At 35.7% G+C, this 24,149-nt stretch overlaps 1 protein-coding gene across 2 annotated transcripts; it reads right to left on the bottom strand.

Annotated features, from left to right (window-relative positions):
• Nucleotides 1-784: 784 nt before the first annotated feature.
• On the bottom strand, nt 785-6,045 carry LOC136819423 (uncharacterized). 2 transcript variants are annotated; one of them, XM_067075648.1, is made up of 6 exons: nt 5,300-6,045; nt 5,087-5,146; nt 4,786-4,833; nt 4,505-4,564; nt 3,885-3,947; nt 785-3,176 (listed from the first exon to the last, which is right to left on the bottom strand). In XM_067075648.1, exons 1-6 carry the CDS (start codon nt 6,015-6,017, stop codon nt 1,000-1,002), a joined length of 3,126 nt encoding a protein of 1,041 aa, XP_066931749.1. In that variant the 5' UTR covers nt 6,018-6,045; the 3' UTR covers nt 785-999. The 2 variants fall into 2 exon arrangements, with proteins under 2 accessions (XP_066931749.1, XP_066931750.1); XM_067075649.1 differs by lacking the exon at nt 5,087-5,146.
• Nucleotides 6,046-24,149: the final 18,104 nt, after the last annotated feature.

The following is a 24,149-nucleotide window of genomic DNA, read 5'->3' as shown; positions in this document are numbered from 1 at the left end:
TTATTTTTGATCGCCTCATTGAGGATTCATTGTTCTTACAAAATAATTCTTATTAAAAGAAAATTATCAGTGAGATGCTAGGCCGCTTCAGCTAAGAAACAAAGAAAAGAGTGAATTTTAAATCTTATTTTAAAACAATATGCAAAATTTTTATTTCCAATCTAAAATAAATCAATAATAAAATTGCTCCCAAGCAACCGACTTTGTTCAAAATATCCTTGGAATGTTGCCATCCAAAAATTTCGCCTACCCATAGCTCTATTTCATAACATTCAATCCTCTGATTTAACACAAAAATTAAAGACATTTAGAAATTTAGACGGATTAGCGGAATTTAGGTCTACTGTCCAAGACGAGAAATTGGATTGTTTTGGTCCGAAAAAAAGGAAATTTGGCGAAAAATCGTTCGGAATTTCCAAAAGTCAAAATTCACAAATTCTCGAGAAAAGAATTAATTTCAAAGGAAATTTTCGGGGGCAGAATTTCGGTCTTGATCTTGACGAAGTGACGGAAATTGAACAAAAAATTTACCGAATGGCGGAATCCGGTGCCCCCTGAAACCACCCCCTCAAATATTTTCATAATTAAAAAGACATACACTACTTCTGATTTTACAGGCCAAGTCAATGCAAAAATTACATTGCAGTCACTTGAAAAACTTATCAGTTTAGCCTGCACGTTTTAGCGAGTTTTCCCTATTTTCGCTAAAATAAATCTCGTTAAAACACGCTGAATCGACGGATCGCTAAAATTTATCCGCGCCAAATTTGTGGTTTTACTGCCTTTATACATTTTTATCAATAGGAAGGGTTTTAGTGCAAAGAAATGCTAGAAAACCAATCCAGTCAATAATGTAATACAAGCATTCGCTAAAATTTATCCAGGCGAAATTTTCTGAAATCGTGATTCACTAAAATAAATCCAAAAAATCAAGATTTCTCCTAAAATTAGTCTCACCAAAATTTTTACGATTAAAGTATAATTCCATATAATAGGATTTCAAAGATCAATCGAATCCAATTCTACTTGAAATAATTCATTTACAATTTTTTTCATTTGCAAGCATTGTTCAACCATTTCTCTCGATTTATTATTTTCGAATTGTCGATGCAGTTTCGCATATTCCTTTACAAAAAACAAAATTTTTGACAAATCCTCATCTTCCACATTTGTGAGGAGATTTTCTACTGCTTCAAAGTCGTGCTTTCGAAATTTCAGGTATGAGGTGATTCTAATGATAAATGCATTATTGCATTGATTAAAGTCATCAAGTAACAGTTCTGCGTCGTTGAACTTTCCTAATTTGATCAAGATCAAGGCTTCCCAAATGAAAACATCAGCATCAGTAAAGACACTATCTCGTTTAAGTTCATCGCAAGCAAGTAGTGCTTCGTTGTAATTTCCTTTCTTGTAAAGTAAAAAGCAATTCCTTTTTGTGAAGTTAAAGTGCAACATTCGAGAAAATTGTTTTCTGTGTATGTGTTCTTTCCAATCCTTCAGGACTTGTTCGGCCAAATCAAAGCAACCGTTCTTGACGTATAAAGAACATTTTGCATCATAATACACCAAAAAGTCAGCGTCACTGAGATTATCCGTGTCAACGGAGTTAAACAATACTTCAATATCCCTTACAGAGAGAAAACTCGCCAATCTTAATTTAACATCATCAAATCCTTTCTTCTTGACTAGTTCATTGAATAAATTTTGAACGATATCTTTGCATAACGACACTCTTCCACGTATATTATATGCCTGAGCTTGCTGTAGCTTCCACCAGTAAACTTCTACATGATTTTCTTCAAGTTCTGAGGAAAACTCTTCTTCAAAAGCAAAAATCTCATTCAAATTAAGTAAACCTAAATGAATTGACGCGTTTATGAAACGATGATGAACAAGCAACAACGTGTGAAAAGTTTCCACATCTCGAAACAACCTATATTGTTTTAACAAAACTCTTGAAAGAAGTTCAGAAATTTGGTATAAGTTCTCCATCTCCAGTCTGCCTATGGCGATATTCAGCAACAGGGAAACATCAAAGTTGATTATAGTTTTGAGTGCTCCACTCATGATCAAACGAAAAACATGAATGTACCATAAATCCTCCTGGTCAGCATTTATAACCAAATCTTCAACGGAGCCCTCAATTTTCAAAAGCACACTTTCAAGCAGTGTCAACGGACTTTCATCCTCAACAAACTGTTTTTGTTCAATACGATATCGGATAACTTTTTGCACAAGATTGTGAATTTCTAAACAATCTTTCCACTCGTTGACCAATGAGTATTGACAAAGCAGATTGATGATTTCATTCAATTCAAATTCGTCAACTTTATCGAAATAACTGAATGTCTTTTTATTGATTTTTCGATTGTCCATGAAAGCCATCATCCCCAAGATCAAAAGAGCATTATTTGATTCGACCCGAATCTTCGCAAAAGCCATATCCCAAACTGTCAACAATGTTTTGTCATATTCAGTAAAAGAAGTGATTTTTATTCCTAAAACACTTTCTCTGCATGCTTCAAATTGTTCGATGTATCTGTGTAGAGGAACTTTATGTTTTTTGATGTAACAAATGGCTTGGTGAAGGGCTAAAGGTAATGATTGTAAACGATTCGCTAAAATGGAGATTTCTTGATGGCTGGCTGTAGTAAGTTCATTCTGTAAGAAGCCAATGGATTCTTGTTCATGGAAACATGGAACAGCAATTTGAATCAAACCATAATCTTCCCAATCCCTCAATTGAGATGTCAACAATAAACTGATTTTTTCTTTCACAATTCGAATGAATAAAGTGACATCTTTTGTAACATCAGTGACGTCATCCAATACAACCAGTGATCCTTTGGAGCCTTCACAAATCTTAGAGAGGAAAATGAAAGCAAGAGTTTCCATCGAAGGTTCATCAAGAATTAGTTGTTTACAACCAAATGCGCACAAAATCTCGTTCAAAGATTTCTTGAGGCTGACAGCAGAAATCCAAAATATCTTCTGATATTCATCCTTGTGTATTTGAGGGAACTTTGCAGCAGTTTGTGTTTTCCCCACACCTCCCATTTCACTCAAAGCAATTGCTTGGTTTTGTTGAAGTTTCAAGTGAATGGATTCAATCAAATTTTCTCGTCCAAAGAAGATGGAAACAGGCTCTGGCAAGTTCCAATGTGTCTTTGTTGTATCTAGAAGGAATACAAAACAAGGATAACAAATAACAAACAAGTGATACTTTTATGGACCTACCTGGTTATGCATTTAACACATTTATGACGTGACGTGACCATTAAACAATCATTCAGAACACAAATAGTGACGATCTATTAAAATTAGTCGTTTGTTTCTTATAAAATAAAACATTTAGAAACCAAAATTTCATGCTCTTGAAATATTCTTTCATATTCAAGACTTCGTGAGCAAAAAAAACATCTATCTCATAAAAAAATTGAGTAATTTGACTAGGAACATTGATGTATGCTTATTAATAGTGATTCTTAAAGATAAACATGCCTTTTTTGAGCCAACAAAATCTTTTTGCAAAAATTTGCTAGAGCCATTATTTTACTATGATTGTACCCTATTCTCATGCAAAAAATCAGAAGAAATTAATGATCCAATTTTTCACAAAGTCCAAAAAACACGTTTTTTAGCCGTTTTTTGGGCCAAATTTTTTTTCAAAAATCGGGCTCCGTCACATTTTGGCCATTACCATTTTGCACCTTTGTACCAAAAATCAAAAGATTCCTAAGATTCAATCCTGAGAAAATTTAATAACAGACGAACGGACGAACACAAGTTAATTTATAGGACCTCCACCCCACCGGGGAAAGTCCAATAAAGTTTTTTTGAATAAATTCAGGTTTGAGCATGGGTAGAGAAAATAAAAATCATACCTAAAGCTTTACCCTTTATAGATTTTGTTTCCATTGATAGTTGGTCAACTTTGTTGCTCAAGTCTGTTAAAAAAATTATATTTATCAGAAAAAGCCTTTTTATTCAGCAACATTCCTTTAAAAGAATAAAACAAACTTTGTGAAGACTAATCATAGGTAAAGGTCTCGGAACACTCAAAACATTTTTCCTCGAATGGGCCCCATCTCAAAAGACGAGAAATAGAAAAGATTGAAAAATACAACAAGATAATTACCATCAATTTGGAATTTGTCAGCTTTCAACGTCAATTTCGAATCCATCACTGTGATTATTTCTAGATAAAAAATGAAAGTCAACGTGTCAGCTTTTTTGAGCGACGTCAAAGTTTTTATAAAGATCATTTCTACTTCAAAAGGGTGTAGAGTGATGAAGCCTCATAACTTCTCGTACATATTAAACGAAGGATACTCGTCAGAAAGGCCTTTTTATTCGGCAACATTCCTTTAAATGAATAAAACTAATTTTGTGAAGACTAATCATAGGTAAAGGTCTCGGAACACTTGAAACATTTTTCATCGAATGGACCCCATCTCAAAAGACGAGAAATAGAAAAGATTGAAAAATACAACAAGATAATTACCATCAATTTGGAATTTGTCAGCTTTCAACGTCAATTTCGAATCCATCACTGTGGACAATTCTAGATAAAAAATGAAAGTCAACGTGTCAGCTTTTTTGAGCGACGTCAAAGTTTTTATAAAGTTCACTTTCACTTCAAAAGGGTGTAGAGTGATGAAGCCTCCTAACTTCTCGTACACAATCATCCAAGGCAGAGCTTCCTGGGGTAGGTGCCGATGTCGACCTTTATTGTTCGTTTGTTTCACTTTTTTGCAAATGATTTAAACAAAAAAAAAAACATACCATCCATTTCAACTCTATCAGCTTTCATATCCAGTGACTTGGCTAAACCTAGAGTAAAAATTCTTAGGCATTAGGTAGAATTAGGTATTACAAAAGATTTCTCATATCTTACAGAAGAAGTCGAAAAACTATAAGATAGATAACAAGAATAAATCAATACTTTTTATAAGGATCAATTTTATTTAGAACGTCAACTTGGCGATGTCTGCTACTTTTTATTAGATATTAATCATCAGATAGGCTTTTGAGGGTAATTACCATTCCATCTAAAATATAAAGCAGGTAAAGAAACAAAACATACCATCCAATCCATCTTTATCAGCTTTCGTATTCAGTCTACTATTCATTGACGTGGCTAAATCTAGAGGAAAACAAACGGTGATATTCAAGGACCACAAAATTCAGTGTCAAGAGGTTAAAAAGGTTAACAAGATTCAGCTCCTACATTACAAAGACTTCAAAAGAGGCTAAAAATAAATGTGCTTTCGATAAAGTCAAAGCCAATGCAACTCACCTTCGACGTCAGTTTTGTCAGCTTTTGCCGAAGATAATTGTTTCAAATAAGTTTTGATCCATTGATTAGTTTGTTTGATATTTTTGATAGCATTCGAATTATCGCTCGCTTCATTTCGCAACAAATCCACTTCTTTTTCCAAATTGGTGACCATTCGAGAAATCACATGTTTATCCAATGGACAACTTTCCAAATCATAAAACATTTGCATATTCTTATATTTCAATCCCAGTAAAATGTTCTCCATTCGAGATCTCAGTTGTTTGAAAGCTTGTAAATTTGATACTGCATTGACTGAACCATGTATTAATTTATTTCTTAATTTTCTGATCAAAAACAAGAAAGCTCCAATAGATTGATCGTTGGGTTGAAGAGATTTGATTTTCCATCCTCCAGCAGGTTGCAATCCAACCACTGACCTTAATACAGCAATCAGTAAGGTGATATCCCAATCTTCTGGGTTGGATGATCCATTTTGTGGACATAATATCTCCCATTGTTCTTTGTTCAACACTTTGTTCAACTCGTGGTTCTTGTTTTGTTTGCATAACTCTAATTTTTGATGAAGTTGTTTTGGACAAGTTGGAAGTCCAGTATAAGAAGTGTCATTGTGCACGTTGTGAAGTACACCAATGAGCACTTCTTTGATGCAATACTCCAAAGCGAGGTTGATGCGAATCCAATACTCGCCTTGGAGGATTTTCAATGGTGTACTCATCTCATTCTCTTCATTTATTCATATTTATTTTCTTAATCTTTTGTTTTTGCTGAAAAATATAAGAAGCATTACAAGGCGACTTAGACTCGAAAATTTCTCAAAGAGCACGATTATTCAAAGATGATAAAAGCCGATAGATAGATCAAAGGATGAAATAATAATACTAAACGACTGAAAATGGTTGCAATTGAAAATGGTTGCAATTGAAAATGGTTATTTTTGCTATTTTTGGTCATTTCTGGCTGTCTTAGGCCTACTTTTATCGAAGAAAGATACGAAAATCTGAAAACAGATCGCATGAATGACGGCTGTGAAAATGTCAAAAAAAATCAAGTTATACGTTAAAGGAAGAAATTTTGGTGGGAAGAAAATTTGGCGGATTTGGTCAAAATCCACCAAATTACATCCGCGCCAAATTTTGTTTTTTCTGTCATCCACCAAATTAAATTCCGACCAAATCTAAGTTGCTCTATTTATTCCCCCAAATGTGTGTTATTTCAGGCTTTAAAACAGGTTTTTGCTTTTTTAATGGCGTTTTTTGGACAAAAATGTTCTTCGTCCGCCAATTTAAATTCCCGCCAAAATTTCTTCCTTTAATGTATCAAGAAAGTTTTAAATTTCTTGAATATATACACTTTTTGGATACGGACTTTAAAGAAAACATTTACTTTAAAATCATCAAATTTCTTTGTCGAAATAAATCTGCAAAATATTAAGGCACTGGATATATAGATAGAAATTGGTCATTTTTGGGTAATATAGTCCTACTCCACAGGGCTCGTAACTTTTTATCTTAGTGAGGTACGTAAAATTTGTGCAGAGAGAGAGAGAGAGAGAGAGAGAGAGAGAGAGAGAGAGAGAGAGAGAGAGAGAGAGAGATTTAAAATCCTCCATGTTCAAATGTGTCATCGCAAGCAAGAAGTAAGAATTTTCATTTTTCAATCTTCTTTCACTTTTCCTCATTTCCTCAAAATTTCTCAATATTTGAATTTAAAAAACTTTTAGATTATTCAACCCTCGTAAATAGGTCTTGAGAAGATGATTAAAAAGTGAAGTATCCACATACTTTTTATTTTATAGTTAATAACATTACAAAAAATACTACCTCAATCGAACAAAATCAAACACAATCAACTTTGGCAGGTAATTAATTTGGTTGATACCTTGAAAAATAAATATGACAGGAGTTTAATTTGGCCATCAAGGGGTATTTTTGGCAATATATTGCTAATAAAGAAAAATGAATGTTTCTAAGCTAAAACAGGCGCAATTTTGGAAAAATATATACATGCAATTTTAAATTGGCTTATGGAAGGGAATTAAGTCTGGATTTCAAGACAATTTTAAGGTTAATTTTCTTTCTGCATTAAAATTTCTTCCCTTAAAGCTAAAACTTTTTAACTGTTGTTGCTTACCCTGGATTCATATTGTCGTTTTGTATACCTTAAGGGAAGAAATTTTCGCGGAGTTTGATTTTGCGGTTAAATTCCACGAAACACAAGTATTCTCATACCTATTTAGGGAGGAATGGGCCATATTATAAACAAAAAATCCTCTCGTGAAATCGAATTCTGCGAAACTTTTGAGCCGTGAGCCACCAAATTAAATTCTGCAAAAACTGCTTTCCACAAAAATTTCTTCCCTTAAAAAGAAGATTGTTATTACTCCTTTAGGATAATCTGTGGGGTTCGACTGCGACTACAATCTATGCTCTGAGCTATTGGAGGAAATATTTAACCACATCTTTGTGGCTCTTGTTACCTAATATTTTCCAATTTTTTAAATGAATTTGTTTTGTCTCTTGTACAGTAATATTTGATAACTGATGATGGCGTAAGCCGAAAAGCTTTTTATCTTTTTAAAATAAGTTTTACTTGTCTAAAATCTTCAATGTTTCTACGTTTTTACTGATACTCATGATCCAGAACTATTAAGAGTTAAGAAGATTTTACATGGCGCCCAGATGAGGGACAGCAGAGAAGTCAGCATTCGATGAGTCGTTCAACTGTACAAAATGAAGTAAGAGCAGCACGGTATACATCTAAATTTTGTGACGAATTCACAAATCTATTTGATTTTTTTTCCACACCTTTATTTTTCTCTTCGCGGATAGTTCTGGATGTTTTTGGCGGATTTTCTTTCTGGATTTTTTTGATACGGAGTAGCAATGTTTTGATTCGGTATTAGAGCTATTCCTTTAAAATTTGTGACTTCTTAGTGGTAAGAAGTTTTGGGAGTTAATCTAGGTAAGTTTCCCCCCTATGATATTTTGAGCAAATAAAGTGCGGTTACTGTTAAACTAGTAAACTAGTCGTTGAAGACAGACCAATATACAAAAAAATCAAGCTCCAAATAAGTTGTGTCTCTTTTCTGAATTTTCTCAATTTCAAGTTAATTTTCCTTTTCTCCCACGCGCGCTGAATATTTGATTAGTGTTTACATTATTTGATTGACAGTTTTATTATAAGGTTATAAGTAATAACCGACTAGTTTACTAGTCTAGGTTACTGTCAGCGCTGACAGTTGGTTTTTGGCCCAGCGCTTAGCGTACGGGCCTTTCATTAGCATCATTTGCGTTTTCAAGCACAGGCTAGTACATATTGTGAAAGATTTGATTGGCTGAAACATGTCTCTTTAGAAAATGATTGAAAGAATAAAAAACAATTGCAATCGCGTCTTTATTGGTTAAAAACATAAAAGGAGAAAATACAGTTAACTATTAAAACTATAAGGTTTGAAGGTTACTCTCTATTGTTCGTGAGAATGGTAGAACTTGGTTTCTATTGGTAAATTTAATAAATAACTTCTTTTGATCCGTTCAAACTTTTCCCCTTCTTTTTTGATTGGCAGATTAGCTTTTATCATGGCAACCGCCCTAAATAAGAAAACTAACAAAAGAGAGGGTTTGAGCATAGTATAAGAAAGCCGCGGCTGGAATATGTACCGCATTGTCTTTTCAGTTAATTGCTGTTCCATCTCTGTCTCCGAGCTTTATAAGAACATCAAGATGATCAGTTTTTTATTGGTAGATAGTTTTTGAAATTTTTCTCTTATTTTCCTTCACAAAAAGTTTTTTTGTTACTAGATATCTTTGAATCTGTACCCAATAGAACACTTGAACTAATTTTGGACATATTTTAGGGGTATTTTGTGGAAACATAGTTTTTCGCTAAAATTGAAATTATAAGAACTATATTCAAGATGACAACTTTCCTGTCAGTTTAAATGATAAATTTTGAAGGTGCTGGCTTGAAATTTTCACAGTGTTATCTTGATGTAGTTTTTCATTAATTTCAAAAGAGATTTCACTGAAATATTGCGAAGGCATTTCGAGGCACCTCGTTAATTTTTGAGTTCTTTCAGCCCAGCCATTTTGTGCTTGTTTCAATTTCTTAGTGTTGATTTTTCCGTTACAATGATTTTATAATGCAAGTGTATTATCAAGAGCATATCATTAATGTCTAAAACGCACTGAGAAGTAATTATTAACGACAAACCAATAAAATTTACCATTAAAGATGCTACATTACTGATTTCTTGATCAACAAATAGTCATCAAATACGACAGAGATAGAATAACAGAAATTCAGATGTTATCATTCCAGCCGCGGCTTTCTTATACTATGGTTTGAGGCTAGTTTTGAATTCAACGGTAGATTCAGCTATGATTATCTTGCAGGGGAAGGTATTCAACAGTCTAGGTTAGCTGGTTTTAAAAGAACAGTCCAGGAAACAGCTGGAGACAGCAGGATGTTCTCAAAGTCTTAGAAGCAGATAAGATTAGTGAGGACATCGTTCAGTCTTTTACCTATGTCCAGTCAGCCAATGACCTAGAGGCGAGTATTGACATCAAATTGCAGGAATTGGTTTTAAAAGACAGTCTTGCCTCAAGCTCAGCCTCATCCATAGCTTCCACCAGCAACAGACAGACATGTAGGTTGCCAAAGATGGAGCTTCCCAGTTTCAAGGGAGACCCTCTTCTTTGGCAAGAATTTTGGGATCAGTACAATGTTGCAATACATGAAAACGAAAATTTTACAGATATTGATAGGTTCAATCCCTTCAATTACTTGAAGAGATTCTTGAGTGGCGCGGCTTTGAGATCGGTCTCAGGTTTGTCTTTGAATAGTGAGAATTACCAACAGGCTATCCAGATATTGAATGACAGATACGGAAACGAACAGATTCTTATATCGGCACATATGGAAGCATTGTTAAAGATGAACAAGGTTAGGAGTAGAGACGACTTAAAGAATCTTAGAAAGTTGTATAATGATGTTGAGAACTGTCTCAGGAATTTAAAGCTTTGAAAATGGAGACAGCAGCTTATGGAAGTCTTCTGACTCCAATTTTGAAGGAAAGACCTCCTGATGACTTTTTGTTGACGATTTCTAGAAAATTTGGGTCACAAGTTTGGAATTTGGATAGTATGATGCAGCATTTTAATGAAGAGCTTAGAGCCTACGAAAACTGTATTGTGCCGAAGACTAGTGGCGAGGGAGTAAAGAAAGAAAAGGATCGTCATTCACCGTACACGACGAGTGGTATGTACATTCAGGGTCAGTCTCAATTACGTTGCTTGTATTGCACTAAGGGACATTCGTCTTCTCAATGCAGAACAATTACAAATCCAAGAGCGCGGAAAGGTATTGTAATTAGGAAAGGAAGGTGTTTTATTTGTTTGAGTCCTGACCATCTTTCCAAGGAATGCGCTCAAGTTATGCATGTCAGAAATGCAAAGGAAGACATCATGTTAGTTTGTGTTTTGCAACTCCTGGCAAGAAGGTTGAGCAAAAAGAAAAGGAAAAAGAAAGCGAAGCGGATGAAATAGAGGAAACTGTTGGCTCCCATATTCAAACAAAGGGAGGTATCTTGTTGCAAACAGCCAAGGCTTCATTTTGTGGTAAGATTATCTCTACCGATACAAGGCTTTTGTTTGATACTGGTAGTCAAAGGACTTACGTCTCTGAGTATGTGGTTGAAAGATTGAAGTTGAAAACGGTTCGAACGGAGAAAGTTCTAATCAAGACATTTGGGAATGAAGAGGCAAAGGTAAAGAAATTGAAAATGGCTCGATTTAAAGTGAAACGTAGAGTTGGAAAGGGATACATAGATTGCAAAGCACTCTGTGTACCTATTGTTTGTAGTCCCATCGCAAGGCAGGATGTTGATTATGCAGGTCGGAGTTTTGAGCATCTTGATGGTTTGACGTTAGCGGATTTGAATGAAGGTCATGCGGAGGTTGAAATATTGATCGGTTCAGATTGTTATCATGAGTTTTTCACGGGTAAGTATAAGAAGGGCTGTAGTGGTCCAGTGGCTAGTGAGTCTTATCTTGGTTGGGTGCTGAGTGGTTCATTGGGGAACAAGTTTGGAACGGTTCAAAATTGTTCTTTAGTGGAAACTCATCAGTTGCGTTGTTTAACGGAAGATTGTGGTAGAGACACTTTGAAAGAGGATTTAAAGAAGTTCTGGGAAGTAGACAAGGTCGGTGAGATAGGCGAAGACGGTTTTGAAGAGATTGATGTTGTCAAAAAGTTTGAAAAGGAGATTTATCACGACGGTAAGCGGTATGTCAGTAAGCTTCCGTTCAAGCCAAACCACGACGAGTTACCAGACAATTTTAGTGTTTCCAGACGGAGACTTGAGAACGTGAGAAAGAAATTAAAGGCGAGTGGGATTTTAAATGAGTATGACCAGATTATCAAGGATTATGAGAAGGATTCCATCATAGAAAAGGTTCCAGAGGAGGAGATTGCAGCGGACAGAGGCAAGGTTCATTATCTTCCACATAGGGCAGTCGTGAAAGAGAATAGAGAGACAACCAAGATTAGAATTGTGTTCGACGCGTCGTGTGGGGTTAACGGGCCCTCCCTGAATGAGTGTTTGTATTCTGGTCCCAACATGCTTGCAAAGATCTTTGATACTCTGTTGAGGTTTAGCTTGAATAGGATAGCGATTACAACGGATATCGAACAGGCTGTTCTTAATGTCGGTATTCATCCTGAACATCGAGATTTTTTTGCGGATTTTATGGTCTCTTTCGGACGATGAAGTTGAGAGTTTTTGGTTTCGAAGAGTCGTTTTTGGGCTTACGAATTCGCCATTTTTTTGTCGAATGCAACGATCAAGCAGCATGTGGAGAAAGAAAAAGACATTTTCTTTGTGAAAAAAATTCTGAATGCTTTGTACGTGGACGATGAGGCTACTGGAAGGTATGGTGTTATATCGGAAGGCAATTAAGGTTTTAGCTACTGCGGGATTGGGATCTGAGGAAGTGGAAATCGAGTGACAGGGAGCTGCAGAAGTTTTTTGATGAACAGTTGATTGAAACGAAGGGTGACGGAACCGACAAATCATTTTGCAAATCTCACCTTGGTCAAAAGACCGTTTCTTCTAACAAAGTCTAGGGGGTGGACTGGAATAAGGAAACAGACTTGTTAGTAGTGTGCTTAAGGGCTTTGATCATAGTCAGAAAGTTGATTTTAGTATTGTTTCAGGTTCCTTAACACTTTCAACAAAGAATTGCCTTTATAAATTGCTTTTTAATCAAATCCCTTACGAGTGATTAGGAATTTAATTGCAAAAATGACGTCATAAACTTTAAAAAGACGTTAATAATATGTTGCATCACCTTCTTTTATAAAAAGTGCTAAGTTTTAATGGGTAATTAACCTTTTTGTTTCGGAAATTTTTCAAACTGTCCGCAAATAACAATTGAACTGTTTTAAATTTTTTGGAAAAGTTTTCTAAATTAAGTTATGGCTGTTTTTCTATGAAAAATTGGGATGGAAAATTGGTCAAAAAGCACTATTTTCAAGATTTTGAAGCAAACAAGCTTTTAGAAGAATTTTTCGAAAAAAGAATTTAGTTCGATAAAAAATACACCATCTACCGCAAAAAGGTATTCAAAATGTTTTTTCTTTGCCGAAACTAAGCTCTTCAAAGTTGAAATACTCTTCTTCGCAAATATCTTCATTTTCTTCTTCATCCAATTTTTTCATTGCAATTTTTAAATTTTCAGACTCAAGGATAGTTGGCCTAACAGAAAATGTATAACATGCCACAGTTTTGTGTGCTACATCTAGTAGAAATTTATATTTTGTAAGTGGCAAATATTAAAAATTCACTATGGTCAGAGCCCTTAAATGAGTTCGTTGTAAAATGTCGAAGTACGGAATTGACGAAAAGAAATATTTTGAGTGTTTCAGCTTCTCTCTATGATCCTTTAGGGTTGATTTCACCCATAACGTCGTGGATTAAAGCCATTTTTCAGCTACTCTGCAAAGATAGTTTGGAATGGGATTGTGAGGTCTCGATGGAAATAAGAGAGGCTTGGTTTCAGTTTGTCGATGTTGTTGCAAGTGTGGGTAAAGTAACAGTGGAGAGGTTTGTTTTGGTTCCAGCAGATTTGATTAGAGGATGTGAGCTGCATGGGTTTTGTGACAGTTCATCGGAGGTTTATTGCGCTGTTGTGTACATGAGAGTGATACCCGGGGGGGGGGGTACTTAGGCAAAAATAGGTGCTGGGTATGTGCGGACGGTAAGGGTCGGGTTTTTCACCTTTCAAAATATTTGATTTTGAGAGAAAAAATTACAAAAAAGTCTCACTAAGGGTAGGAAATTTTTGAAAATCAGAGAAAATTTTTCGAAAAAGTCTCTCTAAGGGTCACTTTTCACTAAAATTTGGTCTCTCTAAGGGTCGGTTTTCGGAGGTCCCGTCCGCACATACCCCTCATTCACCAACCCTAGTACCCCCCCCCCCGGGGAGTGATAATGGGAAATGAGGTGAAGACGTCCTTGTTGGCATCGAAAACGAAGGTTGCTCCGATCAAGGTTGTTACGATTCCTCGTCTTGAGTTGTCTTCTTTTATCTAAATTGGTCAAGGACATTGAACGTGCACTCTTGAAAAGCGTCGATCTGCAGCGGATACATTGTTGCACGGATTCTGAAGTAGCTCGGAGTTGGATAAAGGAAAAGGAGAAAGCTTGGAAAGGCTGGGTTGAAAATCGAGTGGTGAAGATTCGGGAAGTCGTTGATCGAAATGGTTGGTCGCATGTTGCAGGTGAAGAGAATCCAGCGGATATTCCTACGAGGAAATTGAGTGGTTTAGACGGATTGCTTCAAGGTCGTTGGTTTGGGGGTCCTTCTTTCTTAACATCTTCTGACTTTCAAGTTAATTTGTCTTCTTCTGATTCCTTTGATGACATTATCACGAATCTTTGTTAAGAGTGTAGACTTAACGGAAACTGACAACAACGTTACAACGACATTGACAATAACAAAAATACCCGCTCTCAGATTACATGCCATTGTTGAGTACGAACGTTTCGGCTCGCTTGAGAAGCTTATAGGTGTACTAAGCTACGTCAGAAGGTTCATTCAGAATTTGAGGAATTAATCATTAATCAAAAACTTAATTTCGAAGATTTTCACGGATGACACCCAAATCCGCAAAATCTGCGAAATCTAATCCCCGCGAAAGTTTATCCCATTAAAGTATTCCTTTGCTTTCTTCACCAGACCTCTGGGAATTTGGTCACAGCCACACCAGCAACAATGGTGATGGCAATGGTAAACGTCCAAAGAAAGTGAAGGGAGGGGACACGGAGAAGATTTCTTGCAAACACAAGATCAAGAAGCAGGGTAGAATTGTTTTCAAATACAAACTTCTTCACAAATTAAAACGGCGCAAAGATGAAGGTTGTATACAAGTCATAATCTCATGGTTGATTGAAATTCGATTGACGTTTTTGCTTACGTTAATTTGTAATTTCCCGCGAACTTGTAATTTCCCTCCTAGCTTTTGTAATTTTCCTCCTAGATTTTGTAATTTCCCGCAAAAGTGAAATTTTCTTCGTTTGGAATAACAATTTTTGACTTTCTTACTAACTTCAAAGACTTAAGTAAATGGAATACTATCCAATTAAAACTCGATTCGCGTTTCTATGACTTTTTTGAGACCTCTTTTTAAATTTTCAGATTGATTTCCAGTGTTAAATTGACGTCTTTCAGAATTGTTAGAATTTCAATCCAAACCACGAGATTAACCAGGAATCCCATGCTTATTTTCGTGAAATTCTGGATAAATTACCCTCGGTCAAATTTCGAAATGTTTTAAATTTCCCTCGTTGCACTCGGGAAATTTCAAAAAATTTCAAAATTGACCTCGGGAAATTTATCCCGAATTTCCCTTATAACCATGAGATTACTAGTACGTATTCTTTATTTTTTAAGTTATCACAAAATTTACATTCGCCCTCTTCAACAACATAAACCAACATTAGAGTACCCATGTGATTCTCTCATCACTACAGAAATATCCTTGCTATTCCTATTATGCACTTTTTGGACCTACCCCGGTTGGTGGACGTCCTTTAAATTAACCGATGTTCCTTCGTTCGTTTGTCTGTTACCAGCTTTTCTCTGGATTGGCTCTAAGAAGAAAGGAAAAGCATTATCTTTAGACATTTTGTCGCCGGAGGAACGAAAGAACACCCTGGAGCTTCATTGCCAACGAACAAAAACAACTGAAGACACAAGCAGGCTACTAAAAGTTAAAAACGTCGTTGAATTTATTTCAAGACCAGAAAGGACTACGACTACGCGGACAATTTTCTAATTCAAAGTTACAATACGAAGAAAAGCATCCATTAATTTTAAGAACGGACAGCACTTTCACAAACTTACTTATCAAGGAAAGTGACGAAAAGGTATTTCATCATGGGATTGAGTCAACTCTGGCATATTCAAGAACTAAATATTGGGTCGTCAGAGGAAGATAATTGGCTAAAGGTTTACTTCGAAAATGTACGTTATGTAAAAGATACCAAGGAAAAACAATTCCACCACCAGTTAGTCCAGACATACCAGACTTTCGTTTGAGTTTAAATGCGTTCAACGCAACAGGATTAGATTACGCTGAACCCTTGTATATACGGACTAACGATAAGAACTCCCAGAAGGTCTATATTTTACTCTTTACATGTGCTGGAACTCGTGCTATTCATCTAGAGGTCTGTCATGATATGAAAAATTCTGCTTTTATTCGTGGTTTTCAAAGATTCACATCACGTCGAGGTGTACCAAGTTTACTTATTCAGGACAATTTTAAGACTTTTAAATCAAGAGAAGTTAAACTTTTTCTCAGCCAACAAGGTATTGAACAACAATTTATTCTGCCTTCTTCAGTCAGGAATAACTTCAAATTAGCCTATCATCTCGGAATACGTCTTGTACGCAGTGTGAAGTTATCATTAAAGAAAACTTTGGGTAAATCTCTTGTAACACTTGAAGAGTTACAAACCATTCTATGTAAAATCGAGGCATTTATCAATAGCAGACCACTTTGCTATGCCAATGAAGATGATATTGATGAGACTATTTCACCAAACCATTTAATTTTGGGAAAGAATAGTTTTCAGAAACAAAACGATAATGTAGAAGAAACTAGAAACTTCCGATGATTGCACGAAGCGAATAAAACACTTGAAAAACGTTATGTCGCACTGTCAAAACAGATTTGAGAAAATTTACCTACGAGAATTGCGACAGAATAACATTTATAGAAAGAACACGGATAACATGTAACGTTACACGTTGGGGAAGTAATTTTGATAAAGGGAGAAAAAATGGTACCGAGAGCAAAGTGGAGAACCAGAGTAGTTGAGGAGTTGGTGAAAGGTCGGGACGGTAAAATCAGAGGAGCAAAACTTAAAATGACATCAAAGCAAGGACATTCAACATCCGTCCATCGACCTGTACAAAAGCTGATTAAATTGGAGATTGAGAGCCCTGGTGAAGATAAAGCAGAAATAACATTGAAAGAGAAACCAAAAGTAGATAAGCACGTTGAAAGCACAAGGAGTAGACCAACCAGAAGAGCGGCTATCGAAGGAGTTTTGCGAAGACTCCAAAATATATGATACTAGCCGGTACCCGGCGTCGCACGCCGGTTAAGCTGTAGCTGAACGCAATAAAAGTCCTTTGGATGTAGACGAATTTTTTGTTTAAGTCAAAAGTTATCAGGAAGAGAATCGTTTACTGTACCAGTGTCGTCTGAAACAACTCTGAATATGCCGTCCAGTTGAAATGACAATTCTTCAGGAAAAAGTGGGAAAGTCACAAAGAATAGTGCAACTCTTTGTTTTTTATCAGATTGAAAAAATAAGACAATTCTAAGTTTCTTTTTTAAACCCTTGTCATAACTGGCTGCGTTTAGACCAGCCTGGCATTTTGTAAATTGTTCGGTTTGTCAAATGCCTAATGATGCCAGCGTGTTGGCATTTCGTTGGCATTTGAAATGCCATTTTGAGCAAAGGAATCCCCTTTTCTGGTATTTCAAATCAAACAAAGAAACCAAAACAAAGAGAAAAAATGACATTTTTGATTTTTTAAAGTATTTGCACGTTTTTTATTCAGTTCTTTCTATGGATTGTAAAATTTGCAACATTTGCCATAGCCTATCCCTACGGCAAAAAGTTTCAGTCTTAATGACTGCAGTTTTTGAAAGATTCCATGCTTTGTCGTTGTTTGGTTTGACAAACTTTTTGACTGTTATGTTTTGATTTACATTTGAATTATTCTTTTCTATAAAAGGAATTTGTTTTGAAAAGAATTCGAATGTCATTAATAAATACGATCGTTAATTACATTCGAAAAGAATTTAAACAAAAGAAAAGAGAAAAACAAAAAACGGGCATGCCTAGGCAGAAATTAAAATTACTAAATGTAGACGGGCCTTAAATTTCAAAACAAAGGCTGAGTAAAGTCTAAACCAGGCTCTATCCGATCTGTCAATCAAAACAAACTTACCGAGAACAAAACATTGCTTGCGAAATCGAAAGTAACACACAGACAGAAAACAAAATGACATACGCGTTATCTATATATTAATAGCGGTGCTTTGTGTGTCTGTGTGTCACCACTTTCGTTTTCGCTTTGTTTGTGTTTTAAAATTATGACTTTTAGTCTCTTGCTCCACAAATTTGTTCTATTGGATTCGCGCCATTTGCACACTTTCGATTTCGCAAGCAATGTTTTGTTCTCGATAAGTTTGTTTTGATTGACAGATCGAATAGAGCATGGTTTAGACTTTATTCAGCCTTTGTTTTGAAATTTAAGGCCCATCTACATTTAGTAATTTTAATTTCTGCTCAGCTTTTGCCGATCCTGTTTTTTCTTTTCTTTTGTTTGAATCGAATGTATTTAACGATCGTATTTATTAATGACATTCGAATTCTTTTCAAAACAAAACAAGTTTCTTTTATAGAAAAGAACATTTCAAATAATGTAAATCAAAACATAAAAATTAAAAAGTTTGTCGAACAATAACAGCAAAGGGCGATAAAAAGCAAGAGAAGAAATTAGTCCATCTTTTTCTTCATATAAAAACATTCAAGAGGTTGATACTGTTAAACACTTTGTACGTCATTTTACATGTTTAATTTCGAAAAGTTATGACAAGGGTTTAAAAAAAGCAATTTAGAATTGACTTATTTATCTTTTTAAATCTGATAAAAACAAAGTTGCACTATTCTTTGTGGTTTTCCTGCCTTTTCCTAAAGAATTGTCATTTCTACATTTCACTCCTCTTTACCATGACATTTTCTCAAATTGTCGAAAACTGGACGGCGTATTTAATGCGAGCGAAGCGAGAAAAAGATCTCCGGGGGAGGGTTAGAGTCAAACTTTAAAGATATCTTTTTATTAATTTGATCATTATTTAAGCCAGCTTCAACATCCAAAGGACTTTTAGTGCGTTCAGTTACAGCTTAACCGGCGTGCGACGCCGGGTACCGGCTAGTACTATTAATATATAGATATATTTTTCATTTTTTCTCGCGGTGGAGGGTGGAAAGTAGCGAGAAGTCTGAGGATAGAATCGGCGCGTGCGCAATCACGTGACTTAAAAACGTTTTTTAGATTACGTATGTACATAGCTTTACATAGCTTACATAGCTTTAGTCCTTTTTTGGCGGGCTCGGCCCACAGTTCACTATATCATATTATTTTTGTTTATATTAGGAGAAATTTTGTTTTTAGTTTAAGCGTCATTTGGACTTGTTTTCACATGTTTTTCTCATTCTCAGTGCTGCCTTTGGCTTCTTATCGCTCAGTTTTATTTTACTGGGAATCGCCGTGAGCTGAGGTTCTTCCCTTTTAGATTTTCCTTAGGCGGTTTTTCTTTTTTAGAGTGTACAAAAATATTCATGTTCATGTTTCTTTCGATTTTTTTCGTGATATTTTTTCAACTTTCGTGCATTTTACACAGAGCATTTGTGAAAGCGAGAAATCGAAAGTCCCGTCTGCACTGCCAGTCTACACAGCTAAGCTTTCACAAACAACGAACAGCACAAGTAAATTGAAATTTTTGGTAGAAAGACAAAACCCAATATTGCATGCGCCGAAAGTAATTTTTCAAAGAGTAAGCCTTGCGCAAAAACGTGCCAAAAACTGCTACCAGCATTGAGTTTCTTACAGAGGGTTTAGTGAGTGAGACATGCCAATGAGAATATGCGATGACTAATATGAACTGATTCATTCTCGTGGACATTAGAAGCAAAGTTTTACAGCAAAAAAATGATTGAGCATGGGGAGCAGCGAGCAGAAAAATGTAAACAGGAACGGAAGAAAAGCCCAAAAACGATGGATTATGGATTATTTGATGCTATTTTGTGAATAATTCTTTACGCCAATATTGTTAACAAACTTTGACAATGATGTTTATGCCACTGTGCCAGAACGGTACTTCGGTATTTAGTTACCTGAATTCCAGACTGGGACAAAACATTTCAAGATTCTAAGAAAAGCTTATTATTACACACGCTATTGGAGTAATTTCAATTTCAATTGGTTTGTCACATATTATGAACAGACTCGAACACTCTCTCTACTAATACCACCACTGCACACTGTACCGTGTTGATGTTGAACGCAGGAGCGTTCTTTGCTCAAATCAAAACTGAACAAACTTTTTGACTTTTTAGAACCAGACGCCCAATAAAATACAAACACAATCAACAATCAATGTTGTACCTACCTGTGAAGTGAAAAGTTTTTAACCGTGTTGACGGTGGCTACAACGGGACACGGTATCTGAAATTCCCTTGGCCTTTATTTTCAAAACATATGGATTGAAGACAAGATGAATCTGTTTCTATGGGAGCGAAACAAACACACTTGTTGAAATAGAAAGTCTGGCACTTCTTTAATTGGATCAATTTTCGCAGGAATTACCTTAAGAGTATGAATTTATACGAGGATAAATTAATGCAGGATTAATTGATGCAGGATTAATTAATTAGGCCCTAATTCGCATTATTTAAATTTGGCAATTCTTCAGCCATTCACATTGATTAATTCCGCATATTCATTTATTCTATCATTAATTTATACTCACGGTTGGGCATCCACTATCCACAAAATTTAAGCTTTTCGCAAGGACTTATTTTCGTGTTTTCCCACGTAAAGTTATTTTCAAAAAGTGATAAAACAAGTTTTGTATTTTTATGTATTAACAGTCATTTCGTTGAAGAATCTCCGCTTTCTTGCTTGCCAGGGAGGTGAAGGTCGATTACAACAATAGAAAAAATTGTGTACAGTGGCGGATTAGATGATGTCTTAATATTTTTATGGTGACAAAGTTTTGCTGAAGGTCCCTTTTCAGATTTTCTTAGGATATTAATTAATTTCTTAGAAATTTAATCCCTGAAAATTAATACCTTTATTAAAAGTATCTGATTCAACTGCCAATTTTGAGAGAGTAACCATGAAGAAACTTTATTCAAGCTAACTGAAAACTTTTTGCAGAAACACGTATATACATTGTTAAAGTTTTTCAAATAATTTTCAGTAACCTTTGATACAAATAAATTATATCTACAATTATATCCACCAATCCAAAGTTACTTACTTTTTAAATTTCAAATCAAATGACTGAAATTGTATTCAATTTCATTTTGGAATTCATCTTTAATCTGCATTTTTTTCATCTGATTTTTATCTGGTGATTGAACAAAATCAACTTTGATATCATTCTAGTTATTAACCTGTTGCGAAACCTGTAATGGTTTTAATCCAGATCACTTTGCATCAGAAAGTGTAGATCTAACATGTTCTTTTTTTTGGATTGACACTTTCGTTATGTATGGATCTTATTAAGGAAATTTTAACCGCATCGGCTCGTATTTATTAACTTTTTTATTAACTCTAGTAACAATGAGCACTTTTTATGAAGACTCATTTCACCAATTTATACTCTGATTATGATTCCCTTGTTCTCCTCATGGCTAAGTTCCTCTGGGCTAATAGTAATATTTTTAATATTTTTCACTGTAAGAACTTATTGAAAAATATACCACCGTCTATCCAGAGTTATTTATTCCAGTCTCATAAAGTAGATGCTTATTTTCTGCCATACTTTTGGTTTACTTTGTAAGAACTAATTTTAAAAAGGAATATACACGTCTATCAACAGTTATTGAAAAGGTAAACTGGTTTTCTGATACTAGATGTAGAAAATCTCATCCGACACGCTAAAGCTTTAAAGATCTGGAAAATTTTCAACAACTGAAATGTTTAGAGATTACGGAATTTCGCAAGACCCTATCAAGGATTTCCAGTGGTAGACTGAACGCGACTGGGGGTACGGCACATCAAAGACCTGGGTGGCCGTAGTCTGAATCGCAGACCTCTACAAAACCGCAGGTAGTATAGGTCTGCTTAATGATCTACCAACCGCTCTCCGATTCGGTTTTTTGCGAAGCGAATATACATGAGCGAAGCAGTTTTGCTATCGTGTATATGGTGAAGCTAACAGGTGAAGCTAACCAAGCTCTATGTTTAGAGTATCTCAGTCCTTTGTGTTTAAGCGATCATAGTTGCTTGACCTTCACTATCAAATGTGATGCTGTATTGAAACCTAAATCAGAAAAATACAAGAACGAGGACGCAGAATTTGAAGCAATGAAACAAGATCTCAACTCTGACGATTGGTACAAGCAATTCCCCGAGATGGCTAATTCTAAGTCAACCGAGGAGCTTTGGCAGCTTTTCCAAAAGAAGATTTTGAATATACGAAACCGTTTTGTACCCATGAAGATCATCGGTGGTCAAAACTGGAAGAAGAAAGGTAAAATACCTATTGGAGTTCAACTTCGGAAAGAAATAGCAGAGAAGAGACGCCTCCATCGGAAATGGATGAAATCATCGCCTGAAGAAAAAGAATACAATCGAGCAAAATACACCCCTGTAAGAAACAGAGTGAACAAATTGATGAGACAAGCTCACAGGAACTACGAACAAAGAATTTGTGATAACGCAAAGACCAAACCGAAGATCTTCTGGTCACATGTGTGTAATAAGATGAAATCTTCTAGTACAGTTTCATCACTACTTGAATCACCAAATGTCAAAACCTCGTTAAAGCATGAAGATCACGAAAAAGCCAATATACTTCAACGACAGTTCTGCAGTGTATTCACAAAAGAAGCAATGGTGAGCATCCTGCATTTGAAAAGAGAACTGATTCATCCATCGGAGATATTCATATCTCTGAGGAGATGGTACAGAATCAACTGAAAGAGCTCAACCATAATAAGTCATTCGGTCCAGACGAAATACATCCTAGGATACTAGCGAAATTATCTGACTATCTGTCTCTACCCTTGGCTGTAATCATGAACAAATCTTTAGTTGAAGGCTCATTACCACAAGATTGGAAGGTGGCACATGTCACACCTATCTACAAAAACAAGGGACCTCAGAATTTGGCAGTCAATTATGGACCTGTTAGTTTGACATCGGTAGTGTGTAAATTAATGAAATCAATACTGAGGAAACACATCATGAAGCACCTTTCTGATCATAATCTTTTATCGAACAAACAATATGGCTTCATTAACAACCGTTCAACCGTGACACAGCTTTTGTACTATCTGGATAAATGTTATAAGAGTATCTCTAAAGGAAACGTTGTTGATAGTATCTACTTCGATTTTGATAAGGCTTTCGACACTGTACACCACCGTCGACTATGCAAGAAACTATCAGCATATGGCATCAACGGCTCAATCTTAAAATGGATAACGTCATTTCTAACAGGTCGAACACAATCAGTTAAAGTGAACCAGTCCTTCTCGACTACAGACCCTGTAGTGAGTGGTATTCCACAGGGTAGTGTACTGGGACCAATATTGTTCGTGCTATACATCAATGATCTCCCTGAAAAGGTCATCTCATTGATCCTACTGTTTGCTATTACGAAAAAGATACCATCCCAATATTCCCAAACAAGATAGCCCGTCGAACGCGACCAAACAGAAGGCACAACTTTGAGATGATTCCAAACTTTGGAAGCGATGGACTCCGTGGTGTACAAACGAATTCCTTCTTTTATCGAACTATACCAACCTGGAATAAATTGCCAAAAGATGTCGCTGAGGCAAAGACAGTCAAAGTTTTCAAAGAAAGACTCAACACTGCACCCGAAAAGATTCAACACAAGACAAATCCTTTGTATTTGTCCTATACTGTCTTGATGGTTTATCGAGTTGGTGGTGTTTAAAGTTTGTTTAATTTTGTTGCTCATCTCGATTTCGAACACAAGGAATTTGTAACCCTCCGATTTCGAACACAAGGAATTTGAAACCAGAAGTAAAACGAGTCAAAACAAAAACTAACAATGATTAAAAATACTTAAGGGTCGCGCTTAAGGGTGGGGTTTTTAAGCATCCCAAAATGGACTTCTCGTTTGTTTGAAAAAGTTTCTATTGTCTGATAATTACAGCTGGTAAGAATAATTTTCTCAGTTTTTCTTTGAAACAGAAAATTTCCCAAGCTTCTTCTTTCACGCAGATTTACAGCTGAGAAATATAGTGCACTATATAAGGACTGGGTAAATCAAGAGAAAATGAACTAAAAGGGTACCTTTTCAGCCATATTGAACTGCACTGTAAAGTAAGGGTACGATTTTGAAAAGCAGATTTTGCGCGGCACATACCGTCGTTTCGAAATCGAGCCCCCCCCCCGCCCCGGGACTTAAGGTTTAAGGTGGACAAACTTTCCCGAGCAAAAACGATGAATGAACTTTTCATTGAATATTCTCAGAGAGTAGATAAGACAATAATAGA

This window comes from Clytia hemisphaerica, unplaced genomic scaffold (assembly GCF_902728285.1).
Source record: "Clytia hemisphaerica strain Z4C2 unplaced genomic scaffold, Clytia hemisphaerica genome assembly, whole genome shotgun sequence".
NCBI classification, from domain to species: Eukaryota; Metazoa; Cnidaria; class Hydrozoa; order Leptothecata; family Clytiidae; genus Clytia; species Clytia hemisphaerica.
The sequence above is the reverse complement of the archived record's forward strand: the minus strand, read 5'-3'. Positions and strand labels throughout refer to the sequence as shown.